This window comes from Pyxicephalus adspersus, chromosome 1 (assembly GCF_032062135.1).
Source record: "Pyxicephalus adspersus chromosome 1, UCB_Pads_2.0, whole genome shotgun sequence".
In the NCBI taxonomy this organism is placed as follows: domain Eukaryota; kingdom Metazoa; phylum Chordata; class Amphibia; order Anura; family Pyxicephalidae; genus Pyxicephalus; species Pyxicephalus adspersus.
The window spans coordinates 37,092,612-37,110,559 of record NC_092858.1 but is presented as its reverse complement, the minus strand read 5'-3'; the positions used below and the strand labels follow the sequence as shown (position 1 = coordinate 37,110,559).

At 37.1% G+C, this 17,948-nt stretch overlaps 3 protein-coding genes across 3 annotated transcripts in view; all 3 read left to right on the top strand.

Annotated features, from left to right (window-relative positions):
* Nucleotides 1-1,254, top strand: part of LOC140338913 (olfactory receptor 5AP2-like) — an 8,834-nt gene extending 7,580 nt beyond the window's left edge. Inside the window, exon 2 of the mRNA XM_072423661.1 lies at nt 296-1,254. Coding sequence (XP_072279762.1) covers nt 296-1,254 — 959 coding nt within the window. The remainder of the gene's footprint in view (nt 1-295) is intronic.
* A 5,362-nt stretch (nt 1,255-6,616) lies between these two features.
* Nucleotides 6,617-9,436, top strand: LOC140338088 (olfactory receptor 5AP2-like). The gene is made up of 2 exons (XM_072422524.1): nt 6,617-6,644; nt 8,463-9,436. The coding sequence occupies exons 1-2, from the start codon at nt 6,617-6,619 to the stop codon at nt 9,434-9,436; spliced, it is 1,002 nt and encodes a 333-aa protein (XP_072278625.1).
* A 5,730-nt stretch (nt 9,437-15,166) lies between these two features.
* LOC140337305 (olfactory receptor 5AP2-like) lies at nt 15,167-16,108 on the top strand. The gene has a single exon (XM_072421324.1). The coding sequence runs from the start codon at nt 15,167-15,169 to the stop codon at nt 16,106-16,108; it is 942 nt and encodes a 313-aa protein (XP_072277425.1).
* The last annotated feature ends 1,840 nt before the right edge of the window (nt 16,109-17,948 follow it).

Genomic DNA, 17,948 nt, shown 5'->3' with positions numbered 1-17,948 from the left:
TACTAGGGTGTAAGGACAACCACTAATAAAAGAATGAGATTGCCCAGATGCCTAATATAAAAATAGATAATTTCATTTAGCCCTATGTTGGGACCTTTCTATTTATATCTGCAGCCATTGTGGTTTATTTGTATCCTTGAAATTACTGTAGGGAAAGTTTATGCATCCCAATTTGGTCTATTTCATACTAATATTGGCATGTCAAGTTTTTTTTTCAGTATAGTAGTGGATTAGCCTAGGAAAATGTAAATACAAATCTTCAAGCTTAGTTTTATTTCTTTATTCTCCCTTCCAGAACACAATATAAATAACTGCAGCATGTATACATTTCACAGCGAGTTAATTCTCAGAGGACTCACTGAGAACCCAGATCTGAAATTTCCTCTATTCCTGGTTTTCCTGTTGATCTATTGTACCTCTGTTCTTGGAAATACAGGAATTATTGTGGCAATTCACATGGATCCTGACCTCCACACACCTATGTATTTCTTTGTAAGCCAGTTGGCAATGCTTGATCTTTTTTATACTTCTGTCATTACACCAAACACCTTGGCAGATTTTAACAGAAGAATTAAATCCATAACTGTCTTAAGATGTGCCATACAATTTTTATTCTATGGGGGTTCAGCTACAACAGAGAGCTATCTATTGGCAGTAATGGCTTATGATCGGTTTGTAGCTATACATCAGCCCTTGCAATATATAAAAATCATGTCTAAGAGTGTTTGTAAAATGCTTGTGGCTGCAGCCTACATTGCTGGATATTTTAATGTATGTATTCAAACGGGTTTTACATTTAAGCTAAACTACTTAAAAGACAATGTTATTGATCATTTCTACTGTGATATGCTGCCCATTGTGAAACTGACATGTTCTGATATTTATATCAATGAAGTTGTGATTTTTATTTTTGGTGGTTTTGCATCAGTCAGCTGTTTGTCTGTTATTTTATACTCCTATGTCAATATTCTGGTGACTATACTGAGAATTCAGTCTGCAAAGGGCAGAAGTAAAGCTTTCTCCACCTGTGCATCTCACCTGACATGCGTTTCTATTTTCTATGGAACTGTGATTTTCACTTACCTCAGACCCCCATCAGAGTACATGCAGGACAATGATAAAGCCATTGCCGTGTGTTACACTGTAGTGATTCCAATGCTGAATCCAATTATTTACAGTTTACGAAACAGAGAGGTTAAAAAAGCAATCACAAAAATAGTTAACAAACAAAAGTTATTACCAATTTACAGATAAAAGAGTTGTTTCAGTAAAACAGTACAGCCAATTTAGGTTTATCATTGTAGTGCTAGGGAAAATGTCAGCTAAATTATGGCTGGTTACTAAGGAGGGTGTTTTTTTCCTTCCCATCTAAGTATCAAAGTAATATTTATAACAATATACATAGTAAAGCAATACAAATTTTACAAAAGTTATTTTAAACATGTGAAATGTTCAGAGAACACAAAAGGTCAAAAAACAAGAAAGTACATTGAAAGCAACAATCATAACACAATGTTTGACATCCTATGTAATACCTGTGGAAGAATAGTATCAAATGTTCAATTATATCAACACAAAAGAACACTAGCCTAAAAGGGGGAACAAAAATCAACACACCTATATAGATCAACTTAACATGTGATAATCATGTTAAACTTTAAGTACTGGAGGTGCTGGAGTGCAACTTGCTTTGGGAAGTGAAAGAAGAGTGAAAACTGACAAAAAAGCAATTTCTGTGGAAATGAGATAGGGAGAATCATAATGAACTTTGCAAATATCAAAAACATCTTTCTAAAAAGTGTGTATTAGAGGGCATTTCAACCAGACATGCTAGTAAGTGTCCAAATCTTTCCAACAAAGGTTAGATACAGTTGGAAATGTGATATAGGGTCACAAGGTCCCGGTACCATCTAAAAAGGATCTTGAAATTCTTTTCTTGGTTGCAACTGGATAGTGAGGCTCTATAGGTGAATGTAAAGGCATTGTGCCAGTCCTCGCCACAAAGGTCCTGTTAAAGTCTCTTTTCCATTCACTGGAAAAATGTGGGAGAGTATTAGTATACCTATCAAGCAAAAGCCTGTATACTGTAGTTGTAATAAGATATGTCTCTGAGGTTCAGGGAGGCTACAGAGTTCCTCAAAACTCAATCTCAAAAGTTCTGTGGATGAGGTGAGATACATATAAGGATTTAAAAAATCTCCTGCAACTGTGTTAGCCAGCTACCCAAGTAATCTACTAAAGGAGAATAGAGTACTAATAGACCCTGTTGGGCCTGGCAAGTGAGGTTTAATGTTAATAAATGCAAAGAGATGCACTTGGAGGCTAAATATCTCATGCATCATTTATTTAGGGTGTGTACAACTGGGGTAGTCAATAATTAAGGATCTGAGTGTTCTGGTAGAATATAGACTTAACCCCCTGAACAGTAATCCAGAGTGTGGTTTGGGGTAAAAATAACATGGTGAAAGCGGTAACCCGAGCCACACTCGAGGTAGTTAAAAACATTAAAAAAAACACTTACCTGGTCCCATCGGCGTCCTCCAGCATCCTGCTCAACCGTGCCCATCCTCTGGTCGCGTCCTCTTCCTCAGATCTTCCCCTGGCGAGTGCACTGATGTTCCCCGGGAATTCACGGTGACGTCGGTGCATGCGTCAGTGTGTGCAGGAGCGCGGTAGGAAATTCAAATTATTTTGTATTGGATTCAATACAAAATAACTGTATTGAATACAATACAAAATATTCATTATATTTTTTATATATATATATGTTATACGTGCTACTGTACAGTTATATTACAGGTTTCAGTATTTTATGCACCCTTGTTTAAACATATTTTTGTGTTTTTTTATTTAAAATTTATTAAATTTATTAAATATTGAAAATTTTTCTGTGAGTTATGCCTAAAAATATAGGTCTACAATGTAAAATAAATTTCCATGCAAAACAATGTACCACTTTTGACATAAAAATACTGACATAATTAAACCGCCAGGGAGGTTACAGCTAGTGTTATATGTTAAGTTGCAGTTTCTAAATTAAGCAAATATTTTCTGGTTTTAAAACAGAAAAGACATATCCTTTCCCAACACAAAACCAGGCTAAGAACAAATCTGTAATATGCAGTTCAGTTCTGAGCATCAATACACCAAAATTAGTGGAACTGGACTATGTAAATATCTACCTGTGTAATGAAGTTTCTAATTGCCCTGCTTCTTCAATTAAAATATATCACCAAGGCTGAGACGGCCTAGTCAAATGAATTCAAATTTTGCAAAAGAGAAATTGAAAGATGTGTATAAAATAGTTTAGGTTTTATGGGAAGGGTGAAAATTGACTACATATATGATTTTGGGGATCGGGAAAGATTTGCTCTTCACAAGAACCAGAAGGACTCAATTGGAAGCACTTACTGAAACTCACATTCGCCACAGAACTGTTCACTGACAAAGTAAGAAGTCATTTAAGTGGTTTTATGAATGTACAGCTTTGTTAAATCTAAGAACAGTGTAATTTTAGTTTTTTTCAGTCTGAGTGCATGTTTGTGTATGTGTGTAAGTTTTATTGCAACCATTTTTAAATACCATTTTTTGGAGAAAAAGTAAAAATAAAAATGCACAACAATATTGTACACATATGGTATACATATAAGTATTAATAAATACAAGGTTATGCATGTAAACATACATAACAGTTGACTTTTCCAATACATTTTAGGTGAGAAACTTATTAATATACAATGGAGGAGAAGAAAGAGAAAGAATAGAGAGGGGAGAGAAAGAAGGAAAGTGGCAAAAGAGAGTTTACCTACACCACCCATAACAACTCTGTACCGTGCTTATTATGTAGAGTAAGATTTTCAAAGGAATAATGGCACGTTAAAGACTGTATCTATGAGAGTGGTCAAAGAAAAGTGGGACAGTCTAAAAGATGTAAGAGAAAACCTGTCAAAATTGGATTCTTTACTTCAAATGCTCCTAAATGAAAATCATTGTACATTTAAAGGAAGTAAGTTAAGTTGTTCATACCTGGTTCTCAAATGAGTTAAGGATAAAGGTAAACCATCTTGTGAAAAAGCACTGGTCTGATGGTTTAAGATAGGAGCCAAGCTATTTCTGGGGCATTTTTTCTAGGTACATTAGTTAAGTGAGATTGTGCAGGAGGAAAGCTTTCTAACCATTTCCACATTATCACACGTCTCACTGCCAGTAGACAATGAAGTATCCAAGTGGTGTGGAAAGATGGCTCTTGTGACTAAGGAGAGTCTCAGAGGAAAAATAACGTAGGAATAGGAACAGATCCATTTTAAGTTGCACATTAGTCATGCTGGTAACATAAGAAACAATTTGAGACTGAAACAACCATATGGCTGCAAAGGACCATAGGCTGCAACCATTTTAATTAGCACTCACTTTCATGCTTAAATCAAATATACATGTTTTACAATTAAAATCTTTAATTTATGTATATCCAAACTTTATTTAATAATTACTGTATAAGACTAATGGTGCCATAGCAAAACATATTGAAATTACTTAATTTATAAAATTTCTTTATTTAAAAAACTTACATTTTAACACAGTTTTGATGAATTCGTTGACTTTGTGGGTACAAGGGAAATTTACCAGCTGATGTCTATATAAGGCTCAAGGCACACATTAGTTCTTCAAAACAGGAGTTTGTTGGGAAAAACAGTGTACACCAATGGGCAGACATAATGTTCCTGGGTTGAAATGTTTAATTTATTTCTTGCTAGGGCAAGAAAAGCTAAGTGTATTAAAAATATACAGATTTTGCCCTGGGCCCATTAGTGCATTCTTTTAGACTTGCTATAAGCGCTAGTGGCAACATTAGGTATTCATACAGTTGTACAGTTGTGCAGTCCCTAGTTGAGTGCTAATACTTTGCCGAAACTTCAATGAAAAAAGAATCTGTAGACATCATAACTCTTACATCTTAGCCCAGGGATTCACTGGTGAATACATATCTATGACATATAACTGCTTATTGCCAGTCATCAGCACAACACTAATATCAAGTGCCACAAGTTAGATTACTGCAAACAATCAATTAAATATCTTAGTAGTGTTGACTTAGCTCTAAGCTTCAATGTCATTGTGAACCTGAAATCTTAAAAAACAAATGTGTCTGCTGTATTAATCTTTTAATTTTCATGCTTTTATCCCACATTGAACCAAAGCCAAATAAAGCAAAACGAGGCACAAAAAATTATTGTTTGAAACCTGCAATCAGCCCCTTAAAACCATGGCTCCATCCAAAAGTATTCCCACACATGTATACATATAAGTATTAATAAATACAAGGTTATGCATGTAAACATACATAACAGTTGACTTTTCCAATACATTTTAGGTGAGAAACTTATTAATTAATATACAATGGAGGAGAAGAAAGAGAAAGAATAGAGAGGGGAGAGAAAGAAGGAAAGTGGCAAAAGAGAGTTTACCTAGACCACCCATAACAACTCTGTACCGTGCTTATTATGTAGAGTAAGATTTTCAAAGGAATAATGTCACGTTAAAGACTGTATCTATGAGAGTGGTCAAAGAAAAGTGGGACAGTCTAAAAGATGTAAGAGATTACTGCAAACAATCAATTAAATATCTTAGTAGTGTTGACTTAGCTCTAAGCTTCAATGTCATTGTGAACCTGAAATCTTAAAAAAAAAATGTGTCTGCTGTATTATTCTTTTAATTTTCATGCTTTTATCCCACATTGAACCAAACCCAAATAAAGCAAAACGAGGCACAAAAAATTATTGTTTGAAACCTGCAATCAGCCCCTTAAAACCATGGCTCCATCCAAAAGTATTCCCACACATAATTATGTTATTTATTTTGGCATTCTGGTAAAATATAAAGCTTTAGATTTGTATTTTTTCTGCTGAAGTTTTCACATATCAACCTAAAATACTTCTGCAAATTTAGGCTTATGATTGAAAGTTACTATGATCAAGAAATGCCAGAATAATCACATTTGAGTGGACCTAGTAACTGGGTAAGTCTACACTGATGCTTTTTTGGTGTCAGTATTTCTCATTAAAGTTATCATAAACAGTCAATGGGTATGTTTGAAAACTAAATAAGATAAAATGATATAATTAGGACAATAGGGCAGCAGGTACACATTTGTGGTAATTTATGAAGATTTGAATTACTGTTATATGTTTATATTGTATCTTAGTGTGTAGGGTTATGTCTTTTTTATCTTTCATTTTTTGATAGCAGGTGTGTAGCTGGTCATATCAATGTAACAGAACCTGCTGGCTCTCTATAACTTGTCAGGAGCTGCTTGGTCCCACAAAAGACTACATCTCACCTGGGCTAGCACCCTGTGCAGAACTAACTTGCCCCCATCCCCCCGCTGAACTCATTTGACCCCCCCTCATTGGGGCCCCTGTTGGCTGAGGAAGATTCAGGGCCCTAACGCAGTGGCACACTTTGCACCTTCTTATGTGCACCCCTGTCTGCACAATTACTCATTCTACTTGATAGACCACTCAAGCACTTTTTATTAATTATGAAAGATGAGATAGGAGAATCTGGCCCAGTACATACTTTGCAATGGTTACATCCCTGGACAAATTACAGTGTTTGGATGCGTAAATCAAACCTGACCAAAATATGTTTCATATGTAATCCTAGAAGTGTGTCAACTCCTTCCTATAGGCATAAAGATTGAGGAGCAATCTGGCTGAAGTCAACAAAACCCAGAAATGATCTCATGACTTAAGGATCTCATATCTCCTATCAATTGCTATAAGTGGTACTGATTAGGAAACTAAATGGCAGCAATAAAGATAAGAATTATTTTGTTTGTAAATCCCTATTATTTTGTTACTGATCATGTTAAAATTTTGTTTTTTCACAAAATGATAACATATACTGACTTATGTACACCTAGCTAGTACCAGGTTGGACTCCCGTTTGGCTTCAGATCTGCCACATTTCATGGCGTACATTCATCAAGGTGCTGGAAACGTTCAATAAGGATTGGTCCATATTGACATGATAGCATAATGCAGTTGCTGCAGAGTTGCACATCCAGAATGTGGATCTCCCATTACACCACATTCATAAGGTACTGAAAGGTATTAAAATCCAGAGACTGTGGAGGCCATTTGAGTACAGTGAACTGCCCATTAGATGATGGGTACACTACGGTCATAAAAAAATGGACGTGGCAAGCAAAAAGGTAGGTAGTGGCAAATAAGCAATGATCAGTTGGTATTTAGGGGCCCAAAGTATGACAAGAACAAATCCCCTCACACCCTTGCACCACCACCACCAGGCTAAACTGTTGACACAAGGAAGGATGAATGCTTGGATGAATGTATGCTTTCATGTTATTGATGCCAAATCCTGATCCTACCCTCCAAATGTTGTAGCAGGACTCAAGTCTCATTAGACTAGCCAATGTTCTTCCAAACTTCTCTTTTCCAATTTGGTTGGGCCCATGGGAATTGTAGGAGTGGCACCTGCCGCTGGAACCCATCTTCTTACAAGTTCCATATGTTGTGCTTTTAGATCAGCCGAAACCAGTCTGGACATTCTCCTTTGACTATTGGTATAAACAAAGCATTTTCGCTCAGAGAAAATCCCAGCAGATCAGCAGTTTCTAAATTACTTAGACTAGCCTTCCTGGTACAAACAGCCATGACATATTTAAAGTCATTTAAATCACCAATCTGAAATTTTTGTGCCTAAGCAAGTCATCTTGACAATGTCTACATAACACACTTGTACCAGTTGTACAGGTATACCTAATTTCTTAAATTTATACATATAATCCTGTAAATGTATATCAGATGCAGAAGAAGAACATTTATACTAGCCTGTTAGTGGTCATTTTCTCCCAACTTTATATTCCTGCAAATATATGTTCTCTTTACTGCATCTCACTCCTAGGTCTATTGGACGCCTAGGTTCCTGAGATGAAATGCTGTCCTGTTACTACATTATGCACATAGTTACACAACATATGTGCTCCTGTTGGATGGTGTTAGCCGGCCAAAGAGCTAAAGTGTTTGCATGGGTTTCCATTTAGTTTCCTCCCACATCCCAAAAGCATGCAGTTAGGTTAATTGGCTTCTGCTTAAGATTGGAAAGACGTAGACTGTGTTATTGACAAGACTATTGTAGAGACATTAGATTTCCCTTTGGGGAAAGTTAGTGATATGACAATGGACTTAAAGCACCTTAATGTAAAGCTCTGCATAATATATCAGCATTATAAAAATACAAGTAAAAAAATAAAAAAAAAAAATGTTGCTTTATAATTAAAAATGGTTTTATTTTAATTGTGATGCCACATCTAGAAATATTTTCAAAGTGCTATTTGCTGGTGGTTTTAAGAAAAATGTTTTTATAATAGACCAATTTTATATTTTTATTTTTTTTCCCCACAGCTACACCAATGAATAATTGCAGCGTACACACTGCAGATACAGAATTCATCTTCACAGGACTAACTGACAATCCTGACCTGAAAATTCTACTCTTCCTAGCATTCCTGATTATCTATGTTATTGCCATTCTAGGAAATGTTGGCATTATTGCCACTATTCAGCTGGAATCTGGACTCAACACTCCAATGTACTTCTTTGTTAGTCAGCTGGCAATGCTTGATCTTTTCTATACATCCATTATAACACCAAACACACTGATAAACTTAACCAGAAAAGAGCAATCTATAACTATTGCTGGATGTGCCACACAGTTGTTGCTCTTCGGAGGTTCAGCGAGCACAGAGAGTTATCTATTAGCTGCAATGGCTTATGACAGATTTGTGGCAATATGTCAGCCTTTGCTCTATGCAACTATTATGTCTAGCAGGTTGTGTAAGCTTTTGGTGGGGGGAGCCTATTTTGCAGGTTTTTTAAACTCTGCTATCCACATAAGTCTTACATTTGCCTTAAAATACTGGAAAAGCAATGTAATTGACCATTTCTACTGTGACATCCCACCACTCTTTAAACTAGCATGTTCCAATACATTTCTCAACAGGGTAATTATATTTATTTTTGGGGGATTTACAGCTGCTATCTGCATGTCAACCATTCTGTACTCTTATATCAATATCTTGATTGCTATTTTGGGTATTCAATCAGGCAGAAGTAAGGCATTCTCCACATGTGCTTCTCATCTGACTTGTGTATCTATATTTTACGGTTCTTTGATTCTTGCATATCTTAGAACCCCGTCAGCCTATCTGCACATTAATGATAAAATCATCTCTGTGTTTTATGCAGTAATAATACCCACTATCAATCCAATGATATACAGTTTGAGAAATACAGAGGTAAAAGTAGCTGTGAGTAAAATTATCAACAAATATTGTTTTTTCAAATCTGTAAAAGGAGCTACTAACATGTTTGTACAGCCCTATTTTACTATGCCTAAAATGAAATATAGCTAAAAATTGCTGGGGGTTTTACCACTTTTGGTTTACAATGTAGTGACATTGAGTAAAGTGTTTTCAGTTAAAAAGAAGGTACATCATTTTTTGCCTTTCTGGTAGGGATGTAAAAATAATACCACCTCCTAAACTCATCCTGGAGCTTGCAAGCTTGGGCAGTTGATTTGCTGTCAGCTCTCTTGACATTAGGACTGGCTTGCACGCCAATTGCACTGTAAGTTCCACTCTCCAAGTGCAATCTGGTTTTGTACAGTGCAGGAAATAGCCAGCTATTGCTGAGACAAATAAGGTTCACACTCCATTGGTCATCACTGGGAGTTTGAAGCCTTTCTGGCCAGCCCTGCATCTTTAAAACTTTAAAACCATTTTCTATCTGCTTCCCAGAAATGCTGCCAATCAGGATTTCCACCTTCGTGTGTAAAAATAAGATTCATCAGTCGAGTGAACCTGTCATTTGGATTCCAAAACATGCTTTCTTTTGCTAATCTGCAATAAAGGGATCTTTTTTTTTTTTATCTGGAACATACAACCCTCCCGCTGATAAACTGTTGTGGGTTGGGTGTACATACCTGAAAGTTTGGATCACCTTGCCAAGAAATTCTGTGCAGCTTACAATCACTGTAGGGCAGCATTAATATTTAGTCAGTTGCTAATGTCTAGGTACTGATTTCTCCCAATATCACTGACTGTTTGAATGTAATACTATGTTATATACTGGTCCTTTGTAAGTTCCCTCTAATATTGTATTTTGTGCTGTTTACTAATTGTTATTATTTAACCATACAAAATAAAGTCAGGTTTTGTGTTTGTTTGCCAGTTTGTTGTGATAGTACCTTTTAATGTCACATGACCACAGATTTAGGAGAGTCAAATGAAACTTTTGGTAGTTTTATTTTTCATTACCAATGATTATTTATGGGAAAAGGATATATTGAGTGAAACTTTAAATCATGATGTCAACTGTAGACCAGGATGCTGCATAGAGCACCCACTCATGTTTTATTTAAGTATTTTTATCTATACAAATGGATAATAGTATGATAGAACATGCTGAATTAATTATTAAAGGATTATGAGGTATTTTACTGTTTATTTACTGCACATTAATAGATTTTATTTTAACTTATAACATATGTTCAAAATCTGTATAGCCCATAACCTAGGGGGTAGAGGATCTATCCAGCCTGTGAGCAAGACCTGTCTTGCAGCCAAAAGACATACTGAGATCCATCCTCTCCTACCCCTGCCCTGTACTACATCTGAAAGTTCATCTGAAAGTTTATCTGAAAGGCGGGGACAAAAAAAAACACTAACTGCGTATATATATATATATATATATATATATATATATATATATATATATACTGTAAAATCCTCTGCCAATATCGTGTCATCAATAGATAAGACCAAAGGTGTTAAACCAATGTGGATGAAGGAGCCTTACATTTAGGGCAAGTGAAATTAGGCTTGCACTAAACTTTGTCCCCTCTGGAGGTCTGAATACTTTGTATGCCCGATGGAAAAGTTTGAACTGGTTTTCCCTCCATAATTCATTGACCATTTTTTTACATACCGCCTGATATCCCTGTACTACAGTGGAGGCATCATCCTATATATATAATTTCTTTCCCCATGTACACACATTGGTGTTTGCTAAAGGTATATAAAAATAGTCTTGAATCAACTTGTAGATATCTGATATAGAAGGGGATGGGAGAAACAACAGATTGTCATACCTGTTGTAGCCTAGTGTCCCCTGAAAATCTCTTACTAATAATTTCAGATAACTGGTCACTTGTAAATAGTACAAAGGATGCGCTAGAAATGTAGGAGAAGGTAATTTGGCCCACAGTTCCCAAGGGTTATCAAATGCCCTGTATCCTGATTATATAGATCTCCTGCTACCACTACGTTCTTACGTTTCCATTTCTGGAATACTGGTTTACATCCCCCTGCGGAAACATAGGATTACCACAGATAGGTATGTACCTGGAAGACTGAAAGAAAGTTTTTTTCTTCTTCTTATCTCCGTTCAGGCAAGATAGTGTCTCTGATGAGAATAAAGTTTTTCAAATGAGTGGGTAGCGATGGTAATGTACAATATAGTAGGGTCCTAAGGTCCCAAGGGTATCCAACTGCTCTTTCTAGGGTATAGTTGGAGAAGAGCGAGGTCCCCTTGAGGCCAATCAATGATATGTCTGGTCAAACAGACCAAGTTATAAGTTCTTATATTCAGGAAATTGACACCCCCCGACTTCAGAATTCAGAACCTCCTTCACAATCCCCTTGAACCAGAACCAGCTGAGGTGGGTTGGTAGTCTGAGCAGAATGAGAATGAGCTTTAACTTTTAAAGGAGTTGTAAACCTAATGTGCTCAGAAGAATGTCCATGTATGAAACCCTAATGGCTTTTGGGATATGATCCTAAAAACTTAAGGACAAATTTATGTGACAACAGTATAAAAAAATTGTGAGAAAATACTTTGGGGGATTATAGCAGTGACAACTCAATGGGCATGTATAATAGGGTCCACAATGACATCAGGGTGAGGTATGGAATCCAAAAAAAGCTCTCAAGAGGGCAATTAGATGGGTTGCACATCTGATCAGTGAGTGACGATAATATAGCAGAAAAACCTGTGATAAGAGAAGCAAAGGAACTGCTGAAGGCCCTTTAGATTGAGGCCAATCTAGGACAATCGTGGGTTTGGCCTGAATCATGGCTAATACCTAGTATAGCATTATGTACCCCAGAAAGGGGACATGCTGTACTTTGAACGAATATTTCTCTAGCTTATTAAACTGATGGTTTTGATAAAGTTTCTTAAGTACAAGTTTCATATGATTATGATGATCACAAAGTGAGAACTTAAAATCTAATATGTCTAAGTATACTACTGCAAAGCTCTCTAGATCAGTTTTTCCCAAGCTTTTTATCCTACCTTTCAGGTCTTAGGGAACCGCTGCCATATCTACGATATCCACAGCTCACAGTACATTAGCATAGTGGTCAGTTGGAAGAATGTTTTACATTGGTGGTCATAGGAAAGAGTGTCACCCTTACAGATAACCAAAAACCCCATTGGCGTCATTTAAACTGACCTGAGAGTCAGAAATTACTAATTGCTTAAGGATCCCCTAGAAACCTCTGGAGGAACCCTGGTTGAGAAACACTGATCTTGATTTTCCCTAAATACATCATTGACAAAATCCTGAAACACTACTAGTGCAATATGTAACCCCTAGTTTCCCAAAGGGGGCAGAACTCCATTTTTCATTACCCCTGTTTTCTGGTACCCCCGGTTTCTAATAATGCCATTTCCGAGGCATTAAGCATTAGGGTACTGCCAATTGTCTGTGCGCTGTGGTGCCTTAAATATAAATTTGCCTGCTCAACAAACTTTATGGCTGCATTCAGACTGGTGGTGAGGTGGCACTGTGATTACCCCTTCCTTTTGCAATGGAACGGTGCTTAGGGAGAGACGTTCAGTACCGCTCACTGCCGCCTGGGGTCAAATCTGTAGACGCTGCTGGGTGCCAGTTACACATAGCTGGCCACATGCCACCAAGCTCATCTAACTAATAATATATTTATTTTTTTAAATTATATTTTCAGTAACACACCAATATTGTTACTATCTTCTAATAAATAATTAAAAAATTCCTTGTTTTTCAATATATAGTATAATATAGTTCACCCAAGGGAGGCGCTATCGAATCACTCCTTGAAAAAGTGGGCTCTGACCCAAAATTAATGAGGTAATCATAATGTTTTTCCATCATGTTGAAGGTGGTCTTTCAGATTTAGGAAATATACTTTATACTGAATAATTCTCGTGTGTTGAATCACTGGGGAAAAAAATCAGTACAAATTGTGCCTATTAATTCTTATGGCACATCTGAGATCAGACTCTCATGGGGGTCATTAGTAAACGATTTACAAGCATATAAACATGCTCTGTTATTAAAATGGTAAGGATTTTGCTTTTATGAAATAGAAAATACACATTCTATCTTTTCCACATCCATTTCTAAAACAATACCTGTTATACATATAGCATACATTAACTTAGTTCACAAAAAAATAATTTTTCTGTCTGGGATTTTTTTTTTTTTGCAAATATGTTTTAAGTTCAAGAGTATTCAAGAAGAAAATTAGTACATCCAATACACAACATAAATCTAAGCTACCTAAAAATTAACTCATCAATGTCAGCAGAAGAGTTGAGTTAAATGCAATTGTTCTTCTATATAAATGTGTAAGTATTAAAAACTACACGTAATATTGTTTTTCTGACAATTGTCATCAAACCCTAAATAAATTTTAGGGAGTTAGGGAGAAAAAGGGTATTTCAGCCCAACACTGTTGATTTTATGATCTGTTTAGGTGCTAGAGGCTTGCTAGATTATAGCATTGCGTGCATTGTCATGTTTAATAAACCTGACCTTATATATCAACAGCAACTGCCCAGATTTAATAGAAAATGTGGAGCCTTATTGGTTTTTGTAGGACAAAGTACACTGTGTAGGATAGTTCTCTGAAACACTTTTTATGTATGGGGTCCATTATACTATAGAGTTGAAAGCAAGTTCTGTAGTCCTGTTGAGTTAACTAAACACTCTTAAATATGTGCACAGTTAAGTAAATGACTGATATTTCCCCAATACTGTTTGTTGGACTACTACCATGTACCACTCAATATAATTAAGATTTTAGCAGAAATCTGATGAATATTGATTGGAATGCCTTGTCCTGTACCTAAAACCCAGGGACCAACTGACAAGCTCATCTGCAATGCTGGATCAGCATTGCCCCCTACCCCATAATATTGCCGACCACGGGAACCTGGACAGGGGATTTATGTGAGGTTATATTGATTTATTAGGTAGTAAAGAAGAAAATAGGTGCAATTTTACCATTCTTCCTTCCTTAATTGTGTAAACAACTTAGCCTCACATGAATCAACTATTTGGATTCCTCATTCCATGTCCAAATTTCAAAAGACCCATGGCTTGTATTTTATGCTTTAAATTCTTCTATCCTTACTAAAACTCAATGAAAAAGTGCTATGTTTGTACTACTAGCTAAAATAATAGATAATTTTTCCCATACCTGTCATCAATGAAAAGCTCACTAATATCATTACTCATACAAACTGGATCTTATATTTGCATCAATTACTTCCTGACAGAATTCCATGTTCATGGACTTTGCTATACCAAGGACCCAGAAGCCCAGACACCACATACTATCCCTTATCACTTCACCCACTTTTGGAGCCAGCTGAATCTCTCCCCTTATGACCTTACCCTCTGGTTTTTTTCTCTCACTCTCCCAAACAGGTTTGGAATTCTTCCATAATTTTAAGAGGGTGACTAGTGAGACCATGGTTAGGGATATTTGAGTGATATGGTTTATGGAATCTAGCTAGATGATTCGCTAGCATGGCATCAGCTTTATTGGGCTTCAAATAGAACCTATTGGTAACCCAGCGTAGTTGTTTCTCCCCTTATTCAAACACAATTCTAGTTTCGTCTGCACAACCTCAAGTTGCTTTCTTTTTTTCTTCTCAAGTTGCTTTCAGAGGGTTGTAGAATAATTGCAGCTACAGCTACTGCACTCAAAAAATCATTGGCAACTGTGGTCACTAACAAAGTGTTGTTCTTTTTACATATGTTTTATAGAAAGAAGAGAGAAATACATGCAATCTCACAAAGAAGGAAGCAAAAGATGGAAGCATGGAATAGCACAAATCCCTCTTACTTTATCTTGTTAGGACTAAGCAATGACCCTACCCTTCAGATCTTTCTTTTTGCTTTATTTTTACTCTTCTATATCGTGACTCTTGTGGCTAATATTGGCATCATGGCAACTATCAAAGCAAATTCTTGTCTCCATACACCCATGTACTTTTTCATAAATAATCTTTCTTTTTTAGACCTTTGCTATTCCACTGTAATAACACCAAAGGCCTTAGAAAATCTTGTGTCAGTAACAAAATCCATTTCTTTCTTTGAATGTGCCATGCAGATGTATTTGTTTGGTGCTTCTGTTAGTCTTGAGTGTTTCTTGCTTGGGATAATGGCCTATGACCGCTATATCGCCATTTGCAACCCTCTATTGTACATGATGGTTATGAACAAGATGTTCAACAGACAGCTTATAGTATTTGCCTACCTTGGGGCGTATCTCAATGCAACTATTCATACTTCTTGCACTTTCCAACTGCCCTTTTGCAAAAGTAACATTATAGATCATTTCTATTGTGATGTTCCACCACTTCTAAAGCTGTCATGTGTGGATACCACTAATAATGAACTAGTGATGTTCATCTTTGGAGGTCTTGCTGAATTTAGTTCATTCACAACCATCATAGTATCATATAGTTTCATTATTTCAGCTATAATGAATATCCAATCCCAGCAGGGCAGAAAGAAAGCATTTTCCACCTGTACATCACACCTAATGGCAGTTAGTTTATTCTATAGTACCATTGTCTTTATGTACATGCGTCCATCATCCACTTACATTATGAGCCAAGATAGAGTGGCTTCGATATTTTACACTATGATCATTCCTATGTTAAACCCACTGATCTATAGTTTAAGAAACAAGGAAGTTACAAGATCAATGATGAAAATTAAAGAAAGAAATTTACCAAAAGTTTCATAGAATACAATAGTGTTTGCAAAGCTGTAGAGATGCTTACTAAAATGTCAAGTTTTGCTTTTTTTGAACAGCACTGATCCCATTAAATCTATTCCACTTTTAAAACCATAATAGTATTCATATAATATTAAGACATTTGTCTACAGATTAATTCTTTCTGCATCTGCAAAATGTTACCATACATAGGAAATGGAGTTTTAGGCAAATTAATTGTGTTTTCTACTGTTATTTAGATAAAATGATCATAAGAAAAAGAGAAGAATCCTGCTTAGCTATTTATTTATGGACACCAAGGAAACAAATGCCCATTCTTGGAAATCTCAACTTTCTGAAAGTAAACTTTACCTTCAGGGTACAATAGTTAACAGGAAAATGGCTACAATCTTGAATCACACATTAATGAACATTTTCTAGTATGGCAACCTTGTCTTTCTTTTTTCAGCCCTCCCAAAGTAAGCCAACATTACCCCATGGGACAAAATTTTTCCTCCTTCTCTATCCTACACTTTTTTCCCCTCCACACATCCATCAATAATATGTATAGATTTTTTTAAATGTAAGCCTGTAATATATTTGTCAGCATCAACTGTACTGTGCAATGTATAAGAGATATAATCTTCCTGTCAGAACAATAACACACAAAAAACGGATCCTGTTTGTGGAGCATCTGCCTTCACTCGGTCAGAATTTGCTCAATAATCCATCAGTTTTGCTAATGCCAAAAAAACAGGAGTGGATCCAAAACAGAAATGACACGTGAATGGAATTTTTGCATGTCTTTTTGTACCCACTCCTTCTTTTGGCTATCAAATCATATGCCAAATTCTGATAGGACCATTCAGTCCTTACAGCTGCTACACAGACAGGATCCGTTGTGCGCCTCTTTTTTCCTTCCTTCTGACAGATCAGAAGAAGGGTCAAATAAATAGTGATGTCATCCAGGCCAAAAAGGCAAAATAGTGGCCCAGTCATGAAGTGGGGAGGGTGGGAAAACAGATTGAGAAGTCCACACAGTGGCACAATGACAGTGACTGGAGGTGGCGGCAGCGGCGACATCAGGAGGAGGCCACAGAGTGGCACAATGACAGATTCTAGAGTTGGCGACAGCATCAGGAGGCTACAGAGTGGCACAATGACAGATTGTGGAGGTGGCAGCAGGAGCAGCATTAGGCGGAGACCACAGAGTGGCACAATGACAGAGTCTGGAGTTGGCGACAGCATCAGAAAGCTACATAGTGGCACAATGACAGAGTGTGGAGGTGGCAGCAGCATGAGTAGGCAACAGAGTGGCACAATGACAGAGTTTGGAGGTGGCGGCAGCATGAGTAGGCCACAGAGTGGCAGAATGACAGAGTGTGGAGGTGGCAACAACATGAGGAGGCCACAGAGTGGCACAACGATAAAGTGTGGAGGTGGCAGCAGCATCAGGAGGCCACAGAGATGCACAATGGCAGAGTGTGGAGGTGGCGGCAGAATCAGGAGGCCACAGAGTGGCACAATGACAGAGTGTGGAAGTGGCAGCAGAACCAGGAGGCCACAGAGTGGCACAATAACAGAGTGTGGAGGTGGCAGCAGCATGAGGAAGCCACAGAGTGGCACAATGACAGGGTGTGGAGTTGGCAACAGCATTAGTAGGCCACAGAGTGGCACAATGACTGAGTGTGGTGGTGGCAGCAGCATGAGGAAGCCACAGAGTGGCATAATGACAGAGTGTGGAGTTGGCGACAGCATCAGGAGGCCACAGAGTAGCACAATGACAGAGTCTAGAGGTGCAGCAGCATCAGACGGAGACCACAGAGTGGCACAATGACAGAGTCTGGAGTTGGCGACAGCATCAGGAGGC